Raw genomic sequence first — 15,189 nt, 5'->3', positions numbered from 1 at the left:
ATGCTGGGTCAGGACAAACCACAGGAGCAGATGCACTGCTCTTGTGCCCAGAGATGCTAATGGAGGCAGGATGATAGAGGGTTTGGAAAGAGAGACCATAAGTCAAGGGCTACAGAATGTGTAATTGAGACCTTGGAACACAGCAACAGAAAGGGATAGCCAAAAGGAACTAGGGCTCCCTTGGAGAATTTTTTCAGGTCACAATAATGGTGTTCCCTGAGGAGTAAGAGGGACCCAGAAAAGCATCCATCCATCTCTCCCTGCTCCTGAGGGGCCAGCCAGGGATTCAGCAACCCATCCTACAGAGAATACAGGTTAGGTACATCCTAACCCAGGATGCACTCCCAGGAGCTGAATGGATGCAAGTGCTGGCAGTGGCACTATGAGAGACTCAGTGGGATGGGCCATGGCCAGGGGCTGGTCCAGGGACTTCAAATGACCAAGCATCCACTAAGAGAAGATGGTCTGTTACCAGAGAGAGAGAGGTCTTGCTACAGAAGACAAGAGAGGCTTAGAGACTGAGTGGCACACACCGAAAAGGAACTTAGTGACTTCGGCCACAGGGGGTTCCTCAGAAAAGTCACAGGGGAATCTGGTGGCCACTTCTCTCCCTCAGGAAGATCAGTGGCCATCTTGGCACTGTGACGCTGCATAAATTTGTAATGAATATTTCCTCACTGCCTTATCTACGCAAGGCTGTTTCCAGGGGAAAAATCAGATTCTGCTCCTGCCCTGAGGAGGGGAAACAGATGCTAAATGACAGGCCAAGCAAACAGTTATCTGTGTGTGCTGGTGGGATACACCAACTGTGTGTGCTGCCGCTAGCACAGAGAGAGAGAGCCAGGTGAGTCCTAGAGGTGGGGGAAGGGTGGCAAGACCAAGTGGAACATGAAAAGGGGTCTCTCTGAGTACATCCCTGCCTAAGCAAAGAAAGGTCTGATGGGGGTGAGGGACAGCCATGTAGGCATCTAAGGGAAGAATGCTTCTAGGTATGGGAACAGCCCGTGCAGAAGACCTGAGACAGAAGAGCTGGAGAGAGGGAAAAGAAAAACCACATGAGGGTGGCAAGGAAACCAGTTGGTAGGGTCTTAAGAGCCATGGAACACATTGAGGGGTTTGATCCACGGCAGTCACATGACTGGGCCCTTACTGTCAAAGGATTGTTCTGACCACTCCATCAAGAATAGGCTATAGGGAACCATGGCGTGGCAGCTGTAGAGGTGACAAGATCAGGTCAGAGTCTCCATGTTCAATCTTACCATCTCTTGCACTAGTGTCTCTAGTCACACGTGCCTCGTTCCCCCCCACAGAGACCCAGCAACAAGTGTCCTTTACTGTCCCTTGAGGGCAGCCGATAGTTATTCATTCATTTTGCCTTATAAATATTTATTGAGCCAGGCATAAATACAAATAAATGTCAAGGCCAGGCAGACGGCCATCATTTGAGATTTAGCATTTCTAAGCCACCAGAGGCCAGCTTTGATGCCCCAAAAACCTCACAGAGAATTCATGTAGGGATCTCATCCAGGATTTCACCAGAGAACCTAGCCTAGTACCCCAGGCCACGCCCATCACTCCATCTGTCTCTCAGAACGTCAAACAGCATGCAAAGGTCTCCCAAGAGAGAGCCATGTCTTGTCTTCATATCCTCAGAGGCTAGTAGACCTGGAACACAGTAGGTGCTTATCAATGCTGGAAAACATGCATGAATAAGGGCCCGTGGGAGGTTCTTTTTAAACTATACCTATTATTTTCAAACTCTTGTACACGCATATACTGCCGAGCACCCCACCTACTCCTGTCCCTCCTTTTTGTCATCTCTCTCCCTCCCGTTGGTCCCCCTTTGGCCTCCATTAACAATTTTACTTCCACTTTCATGATACCTGAGTGAGTGTATACACATGTGATGGTACATATCTACATAAAGTCTGGGACCCACACGTGGGAGAAAAACTCAGTATCTGTCTTTCTGGGACTGGCTTAACTTCTTTAATGTTGTTGGCCCCAGCGGTACCCATTTTCCCTCGAATGACGTGACTTCATTCTTCCTGATGAGTTTAAAATGTTCCACTGTGCTGTACACCACATTTTCTAGACAACTGCCATTCTAACAGGTGGAATGAACCCTCAGCATGGATTTGACTTGCATTTTCCTAGTGAAACTGAATTGGTTTTTGTTGTTGTTGTTTGTGGGGTTTTTTTTGTTTTTTGTTTTTTGTTTTTTGGTTTGTTTTTTTTTTTTTTTTTTTTTTTTTTTGGCCATTTTCATCTTTTGAGAACTGTCCATTTCCTTAATCCACTAATTAATTAGGTTGTTTTATTTCTTGTTGTTTAGTTGTGAGTTCTGAGTATAGTCTAACCCTAAGTTTTCTCCCACGTTGTAGTCCATCCCTTCTCCCAATTGTTTCTGTTGCTTAATAACTTGGTCCCAGTTGCCAATTGTTGGCCTTCCTGTGGGCCAGCATCAAGAGAGTCTTCTTAGAATCAGTCTGGCCCTTGTTAGCAGAATCTCCCATCCACACCCACTCTCTGGGAGGAGTGAGGCGGACAAGATGCTCTTGTCACACTCTACCCCAGAATGTCCCAAAGTTTAAACCCAAGTTCCCTCGCATCTGGTGCTGCCTGTGTTTCCCCTGTGGACATTCTGAATAGTAGTGAAACTGGGAGAGGAGGAGGAGGGAGGGCAGGCCACAGGGAGCACTCATTGGGGGAGGGGGTTGCAATTCACTCAGGAAATGAAATTCGTCATCTTTGCTTGCCTCCCGCAAGAAGCCAGCCTCCACTCTGGCCACCAAGACAGAAAACAAAACACTGGAACCGGCAGTGTACTCCCCGCTCTCTGCCTCCAGTTATCAGTCAGCCTGTCAGGAGATAAGCCCAGGCGAGAGCTGTCTGGGCTCCAGCCACAAGGGAGAACATAATTAAAAAGATGATGCTGGCCCTGGTGGTGGGTGGAGCACCTGACGATCCCACCGACTTGGACAGGACTGAGATGAAAAGCACAACTTTCCCTGAGAAAGGGCAGAGTCATCAGCTTTTATTAAATAGCCTTGCAAACAGACGGCCAAAGGTCACCAGACGGGGTCGCTTTGCCTGTCTCAGACATAGAGAGGACAACCCAGAGAGACCCCCCATCTCCAACATGTACCCCACTCTGTTTGCTTCCCACCTAGCTACGTGGGAGGTCCTCAGAGACCCAAAAGATCTCCTCCATTCACTGTCCTGAAGACTCAGCACCTCCGAAAGCCTAAGTGTTGAAAGGATGAAGCAATTTGTTATTTTTTTTTTCACTCAATTGGCACCTAGAGGCCAATGGAGAACAAATTACGTCCTGCCCACATCCAAGTACAGAGAGCAGTTAAAAAAAAAAAAAAAACCCTCATAAAACATAAGGTGCTTCAATGAACGGATAGAAATATAACATAGGAGAGAAGAGGAGCCATGAGGGAGGGATCAAGGATGCTTAAGGAAGAGAAGAAAGTTCCCAGATAAAAGATGGGAGTGGGGCAGGAAGCTGCACAGACCAAGCATGTTTGAACGTTAGCCCTGAGTGGTAGGGCAAGAAATAGGCCCTGGGCTACTGTAAGGAATCTATCTTGCATTCAAAAGATATTGGTCAGTAAAAGAGGGTGTCCGGTGTGGTGAGATGGGCTCGCTTTGTGTGCTGGAATGGGTCTGATGACCACTGGCTTCATCAGGGAAGAATAAATTCGACTGCAGTGAAGACTAGGTGGACACGGTACCCCCGGGACCTGGGTGCTGAGGATAGAGAAGGAAGGTGGTGGACAGTGTAAGGGGCTTTACCTGAGAGAGGTCTCAGCTCTGGCCTTAGCTTGGGCATGGGTAGGGGGATGGCGTCAAGAAAGACATACCTTGGAAGGATGGCAACTCCCTGACTTTGGTGTCTTTGCTGATTTAGACCCCTCACAACCCAAGTGTTGACTGTAGTGAGCTGGTCCTCTACAGCCACATGAAGGAAACTTGGGGAGCTATCCCCCAAGACCTTCATTTTGCAGAGAAAACTGTGATGCTCAGTGACCAAAGGGCTTACTGGGATGGGGCTGGGGTGAAAACTGAGTCATTTTCACCCAAGCACAGACCATGGCGGGGGGACAGCGGAGGGGAGGTGGGGCAAGTAAGAGTCGCCTTGTTTGGTTAGACACTTCAGCACTGGCCCTGACTATGGGTGAGTGCCAGCAGGCTTTACAGAGTTCCTCCCTTGTGACATGAGGTGTCACTGACAATGCCCCCTTCTTTCAGGGTACACACTAACTCTGAAATCTCAACATAAACGAGGCTCCAGTTTTTAGGGCATTCAAGTGAGGAAATTAGGCTTGGAGGAATCATGGGCTTTCCCTCAGTACCTGTCTGCCCTGTCTCCTGTAGACCCTGAGCTGAGGAACCCACAGAATGCCCGGCCTGCTGAATTGCATCACGGGGGCAGCCCTGCCTCTCACAGCATCTGATGTCACTTCCTATGTCAGTGGCTATGCCCTGGGACTGACGGCCTCCCTCACCTATGGCAACCTGGAGGCTCAGCCCTTCCAAGGTAAGACACTCTCCTGAGGACTCCCGGGAGCTGCCTCTCCCACACTGAGCCCTCGTCCTGAGTTTACTAGCTGGCTGGCATGGGGCAAGTGTGTGGCCTCTCCGCATCTGCTTCCTTATCCACAGAGTGGGATTTCCAGGTCTGCTTTCCCCCAGGTTTCAAAGTGAAGGAGAGCTGAAAGCAAGGACAGCCAAGATTTGGCCAACACTTGGGTTTCTGTAGCCTGAAGAAAAGCTGTGAGGGTGGAAAATGTAGATACGACTCATTACTGGGGGGTGGAGGTGGGCAGGTTGTCAGGGTAAAGAAAAAGATGGCCGCCACATACCTCTCCTTACTCCAAGCAAGGACTGACAGAGGTTTGCCTGTTTGCTTTTTTGATTGGTTGTTTGGGGGTCTTTTGTTTGTTTTGTTTTGTTTTTTAAAAAGGATATGCTGTATAGCTCTGGTATTATTCACTGTGTAGTCTCAGCTGGCCACAAACCCTCAGCAATCCTCCTGCCTCAGTCACCTCCTAAGTGCTGAGATTACAGGCATAGGCCACTGCACCCAACCGAGATCCCTTCTTATTCGAAGCAATGGAGTCTGCTAGTACCTAACCCATTCTCCCTGCCCCTGTCCCCAAACCCTGCCACCACTTCTGCCCTGCCCTAGGGGCCAGCACTACCTGAAATGAGCCCACATAGGAACATCCTTCTCCTTAGGGATTTGGGCTGAACATTTAGCCTCACTCTTCTGTTTAAGGGAGCCTAGAGTTGGAGACTGAAAACAGGACCTAGCAAGGGACCCTGGAGACAACGCTACTGAAAAGCTTTGAGACAGGTCCATCTACTTTCCTCTTGCAAAAGAAACCAGTGGTCCCATTTTATAGATAAGGAAACTGAGGCTCCAGAGGCTGCGATGTACAGGTTTGTGGAGGTCTCAGCATGGTCCCAGCACTGTGCTGATTACATGCTAGCGAGAAGATGACTTGAGGCCTTCAAGATTGCCATCACTGAGAGACTAAACACATGTGCAGAATCTCAGCCTCTGTCCCAAACGAATTCAAATCCAAACACCAGCAAGACTCCAGGTGACCAGCATATTCTTGACGTTGAAGAAGTTCAGCTCTAATCCCAGAAACTACAGAGACAAACGCATAAGAAGTAAAAATGCAAGGTCTAAGCCAGGCTATGTAGCAAGTTCAAGGCTAGCCTGGGCAACTTAGTAAGACCCTGACTCAAAAAAAAAAAAAAATTTAAAAAGTAACAAGAACAAAAGTCCATGGTAGAGCACTTGCTCAGCTTATGAAGGGCTCTGGGTTCAAATCCTAGTACCACAGGGTGTGATGAAGATATAAAGTGTGATGCATAGCTCAGTAAATGGCACCACAAGGTTTGCTGTGTGAGCCTCATCTTGTAGATGGGGCTACTAGAGGCTTAGAGATGAGTGTCCTGTCCAGTGCAGCAAGGTTAGGGAACAAGAAAGGCTGAGATTTGAATCCTTCTTGAGCTTTCCATGGCCCCACCCTTTAGTGGTGGCAGTGGCAAACCAGTGATCATGGCCTAAAGTCATCACCCAGAGGTGTCCATTTAGGCCTACACACAGCTCAGCTTTTTATTTTCCTTGGAAACCAGACTTTCTGACGCTGGCAGTTCATACACCCAAGAGTCAGAGCTGGCAGGGTTTGGACACAGCTGCCCTTCACTGCCTGAAGCAGCTCTCACCTGCCCATCCCCAGCTCAGCTTATGGGCTGTTGTCCCCTCACGGGCATGTAGGATGGGGCTGAGCACCCTGTGACGCTGGGCCTTACTCTACCAGGTCTCTTTGTGTATCCAATGGATGAAAATACTACAGTGGTTGGCTTTGAGGCAGTTATTGCCGACCGCGTAGTGACCATACAGATCAAAGACAAAGCCAAGCTGGACAGAAGCCACTTGGATGTCCAGTCTGCCACTGTTACAGGTAAGGAGACCCACCAGGACCATGATAAGACCTGCCTAGATGGAAGCCACCTGAGGCAGAGCCTCGAGCACATGGCAAGGCAACATGGGACATGCTAGAGGGTGCTGAACTCCAGCCAGGAATCCTGAGGTAGAATGTATGACCGTCTATGTACCCCAGTTTCATTGTCTCTAAAGCAGGCCACTGTCCTTATTTTCACCTTCAAGGCAAGATGAAGATTAAAAGGCGGGGGTGGGGGGTGGGGAGCAGATTACACATCATTCAGGCTCAGGCTGTGTAGAATGAGTGACATCAGCAGCCAGCGCCTATCCTGTTTTTCATAAGAGGTATGGGCTCAGATAAGAAATGAGTCTTGTGGGGCTGGAGAGATGGCTCATCGGTTAAGAGCACTGCCTGCTCTGCCAGAGGTCATGAGTTCAATCCCCAGCAACCACATGATGGCTCACAACCATCAATAATGTGATCTGATGCCCTCTTCTGGCCTGCAGGTATACATGCAGGCAGGGTACTTTATACATAATAATAAATAAATAAATCATTTTTAAAAAATGAATCTTGTTCAAAGACTGGGGAGATGGTAAGTTCGGATCCCCAGTACCCAAATAAAAAGTTAGGTGTGGTTGCCTGCATTTATGACCCTAGCTCTGGATGGGGACAGAGATAGAGACGAGGGTATCCCTGGGGATTGCTCATTAACCAGCTTAGCCAAAAATCCTCAAGCTTCAAGTTCAGTGAGAGACCCTGCCCCAAGAGAATAGTGGAAAGCCAGGTGTGGTGGCGCATACCCATAATCCCAGCACTCAGGAGGCAGAGGCAGACAAATCTATGAGTTAGAGGCCAGCCTGGCCTACAGAGTAAGTTCCAGGACAGCCAGGACTACACAGAGAAACCCTGCTTAGAAAAACAGACAGATAGACAGGCAGACAGGCAGGCATGCATAATAGAAGTCACCCATCATCTCCTCCGGCCTTGCACTCACAGGTATGTGCACCTGTCTGTACAGTGAAATAAGTAGTCAGACCCACTCAGTGGTAAAATGATACCCACCAAGAACTTAGCCACAGTTAAGTTCTGGAAGCTAGTGATTCCTGCTAGGGAGGAATCCGAAGCTCAGAAAGAGACAGTGGCAGATTCAAGGTCACACAGCATGTTAGTGGCTTGGCCCATACCACGTAGCACATGATGTAAGCCAATCAGATCACTGGCTGCCATGGATCCAGCTGAAGCTGAAGATGCTCGCATGAGCATCCAGACACACAATGATCTCTGTCGTGATCTTTCATGGCCTGGGGAAATTGCTAGTACACTCCCGGCAGTAAGCGTGATGGGACATCAAAGGTGGCTGTGCTTGGAGAGGTCCTAATGATGTTAGGAGAGGGCAAGGGAGCCTTGACTGGGTACCAGGGAAGTTCTCATGGGGGAAGAGGGTAGTTACGGATGGGTAAGACTAGCCCAGGAGGACTTGGAGAAACGATTCCTTCAGATGGAAGAAAGATGATGAGCAGAAGCAGCGGAAGCCGCTGGGATCTGGGTGGGGCTTGGGGTGGGCATGCGATTCTCTGGTGTGGTGCTCTGTGTCTCTCAGTCTCCAGTCAGACCCATGAAGGCACAGATCCCCACCAGTGAGCTAATTAGTGGCTAAGCTGCTTAGGCAAGGCGACCTTCCATGTTGGGCCTCAGTTTCCCCATCAGCAAAAGGGGGCTTCTCAAAGCTTCCCCGCAGCAAGCTTAGAGGGGGTTCAGAGATGAGGTCTGCACAGCACCTGACACCAACCTGGCACTTAGGGAACATTCCACAAGAAGGGGTTCCCATCGCCCCTCATTCCTGCGCACCGGGAAAGGTGGCCTTGGATGAGGATCTGGAGCGGATTCTGTTCGTTGTCAACCTGGGGACCATCGATCCCATGGAGAATGTCACCATCTTCATCAGCACCTCCTCGGAACTCCCCACGCTGCCCAGCGGGGCTGTGAGGGTCATCCTGCCGGCCATCTGTGCCCCGACTGTGCCTCAGTTATGTACCTACAGATCTGGCTCCCCCAGCCAACAGGCTCAAGGGTAAGTAAAAGGCTCTGCCCAGACCAGGATCTGGTCAGGGGCAGCAGAAGAGACAGGGAAGGGACAAGGGAGTTTTGGGGCCCTTTTGCTTTCAAAGTTCCAGGGGGAAAAACCTCCCTGAAATGCCCCCATTTTGGTACTGGCAGATGTGCAAAGCTTTAGAATTTCCAGGGGGTTATTTTTTAATGCACTTAAGAGAGATTTTTCCAAGCACTTACTATATGCTAAGGACTAAGTGTTGGGGATAAAGAAGGGATAAAAGCATGATTCTTACTGTTTAGAGACTTGGAGGGGAGCCAGGCATGGTGGTACTCACCTTAAATCTCAGTACTCGGGAAGCAGAGGCAAGTGGATGGAACTTCGTGAGTTCAAGGCCAGCCTGGTCTACATTGTGCACTCCAGGACAGCCAGGACTACATTGTGAGTCCCTGCCTCAAAACCAATAACAACAAAAATCAAAAGGAAGAGATCATTGTTATCATGCAACAGCCATGTGATTCTTCATGCATGTGGCTCAAACGCGTAACCAATTGGATAAAAGCTGTGGTCCGGGAGAACTTCTTTGGGCTAAGAGGATGTAAAAGGGGCCATGCTGTGGTATCCAGAGACCAGGTCAGGATTCACTGACACCTTGACAGTGAGGATGGGGCCCTAGGGAGGAGCAGACACAGACAACAGGTGACAAACTGCAAGAGAACAGGGGCGGGGGGGGGGGGGAGGCTGGGGGGGGCGGGCGCTGCTGTTTTACCTAGAAGAGACCAGGGTTAAGCAACAACTATGTTCTTCTTCTTCCTCCTCCTCTTCCTCCTTTTTCTCCTCCTCTCCTTCCTCCTTATTTCTCCTGCTGCTCCCTCTCCTCATCCTTTCTCCTTCCTCCCTCCTCTTCCCACATCCTCTCTCTTCCTTCCCTCCTCCTCTTCCTCCTCCTTTTCTCTTCCTCCTCCCTCTCCACATCCTTTCTCCTTCCTCCCCAACTCCTTCCACTTCCCCTCACTTCCTCCTCCCCCTCTTCCTCCTGAGCCGCTGGGGACGAAAGCCAGATCCTTACACTTGCTATACAAATGCTCTTCTGCTCTGGAAGCTATGGGAAAACATTCTAGAAAAATAACTGGGACGGAGGGTACACAAAGATCCCAAAGCTGCAGCAGGTTTGATTGGCTGTTGTGGGCCTGACTATGGCTATAGCAGAGCCAGAGCAATAGAGGAAGAACCAAACCTGGGGAGGGGGGAAGGAGAGCAGAGCATGTAGATCTCGAAGATGCCAGAAGCAAGTGGCAAAGCCGACCTGGACAGGTATCATCAGCTCATGTGTCACATTCAAGGACTGCCCATGGGGCTACACTGTGGGTTTAACAGGCAAGATCTCACTGGGACATTCTGAACTGTGGTAGACCAGAGAGCCCTAGTGAGCTAGCCCTTCGTCCCAGCTGGCGAGAGTCGACAGCTATGCTCTTGAGAATCTGTATCATCCCCTCCATGACCCTCACAGCTGCCCACATTGGATACAAAGAAAATTAGAAAGCCAGCTGATGTGGTGTTTGTTGGTTGGGCTGTAGGAAGGGGATCCTGTTTACTGCCAGGGAAATCAGAATTGAACTACAGACCAGGAAAGCAGTTTGGCTATGCTCAGCATGTGCCCTTTACCCGGGGCCCAAAGAAATGTTCTTTATAGTGCCAAAGGAAACACTGCAGGGACATTAGCAGTGGTGTTTGTGAGTCTATGGTGAAGTGGGTACATGGCAAAGGATGGCCCTATGTGGCATGGAGTTAGCAGCAGGAACTTTGGTGACAGCCATGCAGACAGAATGAGTAAAAATCATTAAGAGAGTCACTGCGATGCATGCTAGGCCATAGACACAAGGCAATGTGACACTACAAGTCATCTGTACCAGACCCAGACAAGCTACCAGCTCTGCCAAATCCAAACCGTAAGCCCTTGGGTGAGTTGCCTCGGCTTGCTGGGCCTCAGATCCTCATGTGGGAAGCTGGGTGCTGGTGTCATCCTCCTGGGTTTGTGAGGAAAATGATGAAGGTTGAGGCACTGGAAACCCGTGCCTGGATCTTGACCTATTGCAGGTACTCCCCAGAGGTAATTATAGTTTCTCTCTGTATCCAGGCCCTCCCTGAAGTCAGGCTGAATGAGATGATGGAGGTCCTGGGATGGGAGGAGGGTGAGCTGTTTGAGACTCATAGCATTCTCATGCTGGCTTGCCTGTGTCTGGGCTTCCTCCTCTTCCCCTTCCTCCCTCTTCGTCTTCCTTGTCTTCCATCAACTCTCTAGCAAAGACCCACACTGCTTTGGTATCCAGGCCATGGAACCCTGTAACAGGCTGCGTCTGGCCACTCTCCTAGACACGGAGGTGACCAACCCAATGGAATACGAATTCAACTTTCAGCTGGAGATCCGTGGGCCATGTCTGCTCGCAGGTGAGAGGAAGTGGCCCAGACACAGAGACAAAGAAGACTGGGGCATCAGGCTCAAAGCCACCAGAGAGATGGTGGGTGGCCGGGCCACAAGGGACATGAAAACCACCTAACGCAGATAGAAGTCAAGCTGAACCACTCATTCAAAGCTTGATGGGCAAGCTGTCCCAAGATAAACCTCTCCCCAGGACAGTGTTCAAGTTAACCCAGCCCCACTCTGTGACTTCCCTGAGGAAATACCTTCCAGAGAGTGGTAGGTATCCCAGCCTTCTCCACAGGGCTGTGTCTATAGAGCTGAGCTCTGGCTCTCACTTTGGAGATAGTCTAGCCTCTCTCTGCAGCCTAGCCACCACCCCCCAGAGATTCTGGGGTACATCCTGGTTATGGGACATTATGAACTTCTCTGAGTAACTCCAACATGCAACCAGGGCTGAGAACTGGAGTTGGATAGTTCTTTTCCTAGCCAGCTTGGGTTTTTTTTTAAGGGTACAGGGCATGGTGTCTTATCAGCGGGCATTAATTGCAACACCAGATGCATTTAAAGAGCATCCACAAAAAGATATGTATCCATGGAGCAGGGAGCTCTTTCTTATTGCTTATTAGCATTTGAGATACACCCTGTGCCCCAAGAGAAAGCACTCCCATGGATCCCTGCAAAGTCCTGTGGTCAGGAAAGGAAGGGCCACTGGGCACCATCTTCAACACAATCTACAATGGAGGGAGCTGAGGAGAGTACCCATCCTCCCACACCAAGACAGGAGTCCATGTTAGGGCTGGCCTGTCAATCATCCACAACCTAAGTCCCATGCTCTCTCCCCACCCCAGCTCTTTTCTCTCTTGCGCTCCTAAGTATGCCCCTCCCCGATCTTGTCTTTCTGTGCCACCCAGGGGTGGAGAGTCCCACACATGAAATTCGAGCAGACGCTGCCCCATCAGCACACTCGGCCAAGAGCATCATCATCACCTTGGCCAACAAACACACCTTTGACCGGCCAGTGGAGATCCTTCTCCACCCCAGTGGTATGGTATCCAACATGGGTCTCTGCAGCCCCCGGGGAAGATATCTAGTCAGTGCAAGAGTTGGGGGCACTGTGGGAAATGGGGGAAGTGACCAAATACTTGCCCCAGGGAAATTTATATGTATCTGGCAGAGCCAAATTCCCAGACCCAAGTGTCATCTTCCTGGGTTGGCCTTGAACCCCTAGGCTGGCTAAGCAGAGTGCTGTGACAATTCACCCTCGGGCGCAGGGGCGGGTGTGTGTGTCATCCGTTGCCTCCTCAAAAACTCACAAAATATCCAGTCCTGAACAGATTCCACAGGTATTTGGCTCAGCCCCAGCCTATTTTACATAAGGGTAAACTGAGGCCCATGGGAAGAAGGTGGTGCTAGGCTTCCTCAGCTCCTTAGCTGAAGAAGTAGGGCTCCTGGCCCCTACTGCTTCACACATTCAGGGATGTCACCCTCTTCTCCAACTAGAAACCCACCAACCCTCATCACAATGAAGAAATCGCCCTTAGACCACAGCCCTGGAGTGACCCTCACACCCAGGCAAGTTCTGAGCGTTGCTCTTGTCTGTGCAGAGCCCCACAAGCCACATGTCCTGGTGGAGAAAGGAGACATGACCCTGGGGGAATTCGACCAACACTTGAAGGGAAAAGCAGATTTCATTCGGGGGACCAAGAAGGACAGCAGCGCTGAGCGAAAGGTGAGACACTGGTGGCAGAGCTGGGAGGCACTGGGGACTCGGTCTCACTAAATGATGGAGGGCACTGAACCCTAAGTGGAGGACATGACTCCCCTGAGGGAGCATCCTAGGCTGGTGGCAGAGCCTGAAGAAGGAGTCAGGGGCATTTCTTTCTGGGGTCCCAGATACCGCAGGGAAGGTGGGAGTGGACGTCCTGATGCAGCAAGTCAGCTTCTCCTAGCACCTCCTAAAATTCCTAAGCCTGGCAGGACTTGCAGCTAACTATAGATGCCACCTTGGCCTTATTTTTTCAAGCCACTCTGTCCCTACAGCCTCCTTGTCATCTCCTGGGTCCCCTTCTCCTAAGGAGGCTCTTGTTCTTGCGCCATTTGGGATCTTCACTTTCTCCTACAAAATGGATGAAAGATGGAGCAAGAAAGCAAGGGAACTTTCCCTCTACTCTTCCCCAGCCTAAGGAGCCATTGGCTGCAGCAGGGCAGGAGAATGCTGAACCCACAACCACACTTGACCCCTGTGATCTCTCTTTCATACATAACCCCCCACCACCACCACCCCCGCCCCCCCCCCAGCCCCGCGCACAGCACATATCCTGATTTCCACAGTAGCACATCTCTTTCTATTGGCTCATTTGCTGGAGAGTGGTCTGAGGTCTAGTACCCAATGTTACCTCTAGAGTTTGATCTGGGGGTGCCGGGGCTAGATAACACTCCTGGAATGGGGTTCAGTGTAACTGCGCTTAACTGTTCCTCACCTTCCTGCGGCCCTTGATGATACAGGGCAGTGAGAAGGGAAGTGAACAGGAAAATGTGAGTGACCTAACTGCTTAAGTCAACCTTACTGTGGGACTCTGGTAGCAACCCCTGATGGGGAGATGTAAGAAGGAGAGGGGGGAGGGGAGGGGAGGGCAGAGAGGAGAGGTGAGGGGAGGAGAGGAGGGGAGGGGAGGGGAGGAGCAAGGAAGGGAGGGGAGGAGAGGAGAGGGGAGAGGAGAAGAGGAGAGGGGAGGGGAAGAGAGCAGAAGGGAGGGGAGGGGAGAGAAACACTTGTCTTCCAGATGAATTTGCTAGAAAGGGAAGCTGAGCTAGGTCTCAAAGATAAGGACAGGCATGGCATGCCAGAGGTGCCATCAAGCTCCCATAACAAATGATGGTGTGGAGAGGGTAAGACCCAGCCCCCTTCAAGGCCTGGAGATGGCTGTCCTGGCTGCCAGACCTTAAATCAATTAGCTCTGGGACCGCTGTGGCAAATGAGAATTAATTTACCACCTTGGGTTAGTTATGCAAATAGCCCGTATTCTCTTGAGTTCTGAGAATGACAGTGATCAAGAGGCAGCTGCTCAGAAATGATGAGTGTATTGTAATTGGATAATAGCAGCTTGAGGAGTCCTTAGGGAATCTAGAGCCAAGCACCCACCCGGCCTTCTGAAAGGCAGAATCAGGTTGCTGAAAGGAGCTCCTGTGGCTAACAGAGGTGGCTGTTTCTGCTTTGGGCTCTGTCAGCCAAAAAGCCAAGCTGGGCAAAGGGGCTCTGGGTGGGAGGAGAATGGGATCCACAGGTGGGAAAGAAGTCAGGTCAGGGGCATCCGGAAGCAGGACATGGTTTGGAGGAGATGGACGTCCAAAAAGAGACACTGAAACAAATTAACCAAAATGATGCTCACAGAGGTCAGTAACGCCAATGCAAGCACAGAGCAGGACAGGGGTTGGAGAAAGAGATACAGTGTCTCCTTTTTTCATTCAACAAACACTAAATGCCTAACAGATGCCAGGCTCTTTCTTGGCACTACAGAGACAGCTCTGGAAAGGATGCATTCTTTGCCTCAAGGACCTTATATCCTAGAACAAGAAACGCAATCAATGAGCAAGATTGGCTGGGAGAGGGGTTGACACCATGGGAGAAATCGGACAGGACAATATGATGACAGGTGCTCTTTAGACAGGTGCCAAGCAAAGGCTCATCTGAGAACAAGATCTGGGTGGCAGAAGAGTGGGCAGAGGGAACACAGGTTCTAGAACTGCAAGCAGAACAGCAGGATGAGGCTGAAACATTCAGAGTGGAGGAGTGGAGGCACCTGGGGGTTCATAAAGTACAGCTTATAGTATTGGGGGGGTTGCTGGATACTGTGTGTACATGGAGCACAGGGAAGAAAATGAAGCCAGCAAGAGGTGACTGTGGAGATATGGCAAGAGAAGAGTTCCCCACTCCAAAACTTGGATAGTTCCACCACAGAGTCAGCAAACCAGGACAAGCTCTGGTGTCTGTTGGGTAAAGAGAGGCAGTCTCTGCTTCAGAATGTAATGGGAGAGGTCTGGAAGAGAGAAACATTGAGGACACATCTCTGGTGTGAGGTCTGGATGGGTGCTGATGCACATTGTTAAGATGGGGAAAGGAACAAAGGGAGATGGAAAAATATAGACACAGGGTGATGTGTGGATACAGACAGCCTGGGGTAGAGGGAGTGGGGATGGAGGAAATAGGTGCAATTCAGAGTGAAGGTCTGCACAGCATGTGA

At 50.4% G+C, this 15,189-nt stretch overlaps 1 protein-coding gene across 1 annotated transcript in view; it reads left to right on the top strand.

Annotated features, from left to right (window-relative positions):
• The window catches only part of Vwa5b1 (von Willebrand factor A domain containing 5B1), a 64,327-nt gene that overhangs the window by 16,167 nt on the left and 32,971 nt on the right, over nt 1-15,189 (top strand). The window contains exons 2-7 of the mRNA XM_051171818.1: nt 4,387-4,549; nt 6,348-6,491; nt 8,277-8,547; nt 10,829-10,974; nt 11,860-11,991; nt 12,553-12,677. Coding sequence (XP_051027775.1) covers nt 4,411-4,549; nt 6,348-6,491; nt 8,277-8,547; nt 10,829-10,974; nt 11,860-11,991; nt 12,553-12,677 — 957 coding nt within the window. The 5' untranslated portion in view covers nt 4,387-4,410. The remainder of the gene's footprint in view (nt 1-4,386; nt 4,550-6,347; nt 6,492-8,276; nt 8,548-10,828; nt 10,975-11,859; nt 11,992-12,552; nt 12,678-15,189) is intronic.

The sequence above is a fragment of the Acomys russatus genome, chromosome 29 (genome assembly GCF_903995435.1).
Source record: "Acomys russatus chromosome 29, mAcoRus1.1, whole genome shotgun sequence".
NCBI lineage: Eukaryota > Metazoa > Chordata > Mammalia > Rodentia > Muridae > Acomys > Acomys russatus.
Note: the sequence above shows the minus strand (reverse complement) of the source record. Positions and strands in the feature narration are given on the sequence as shown.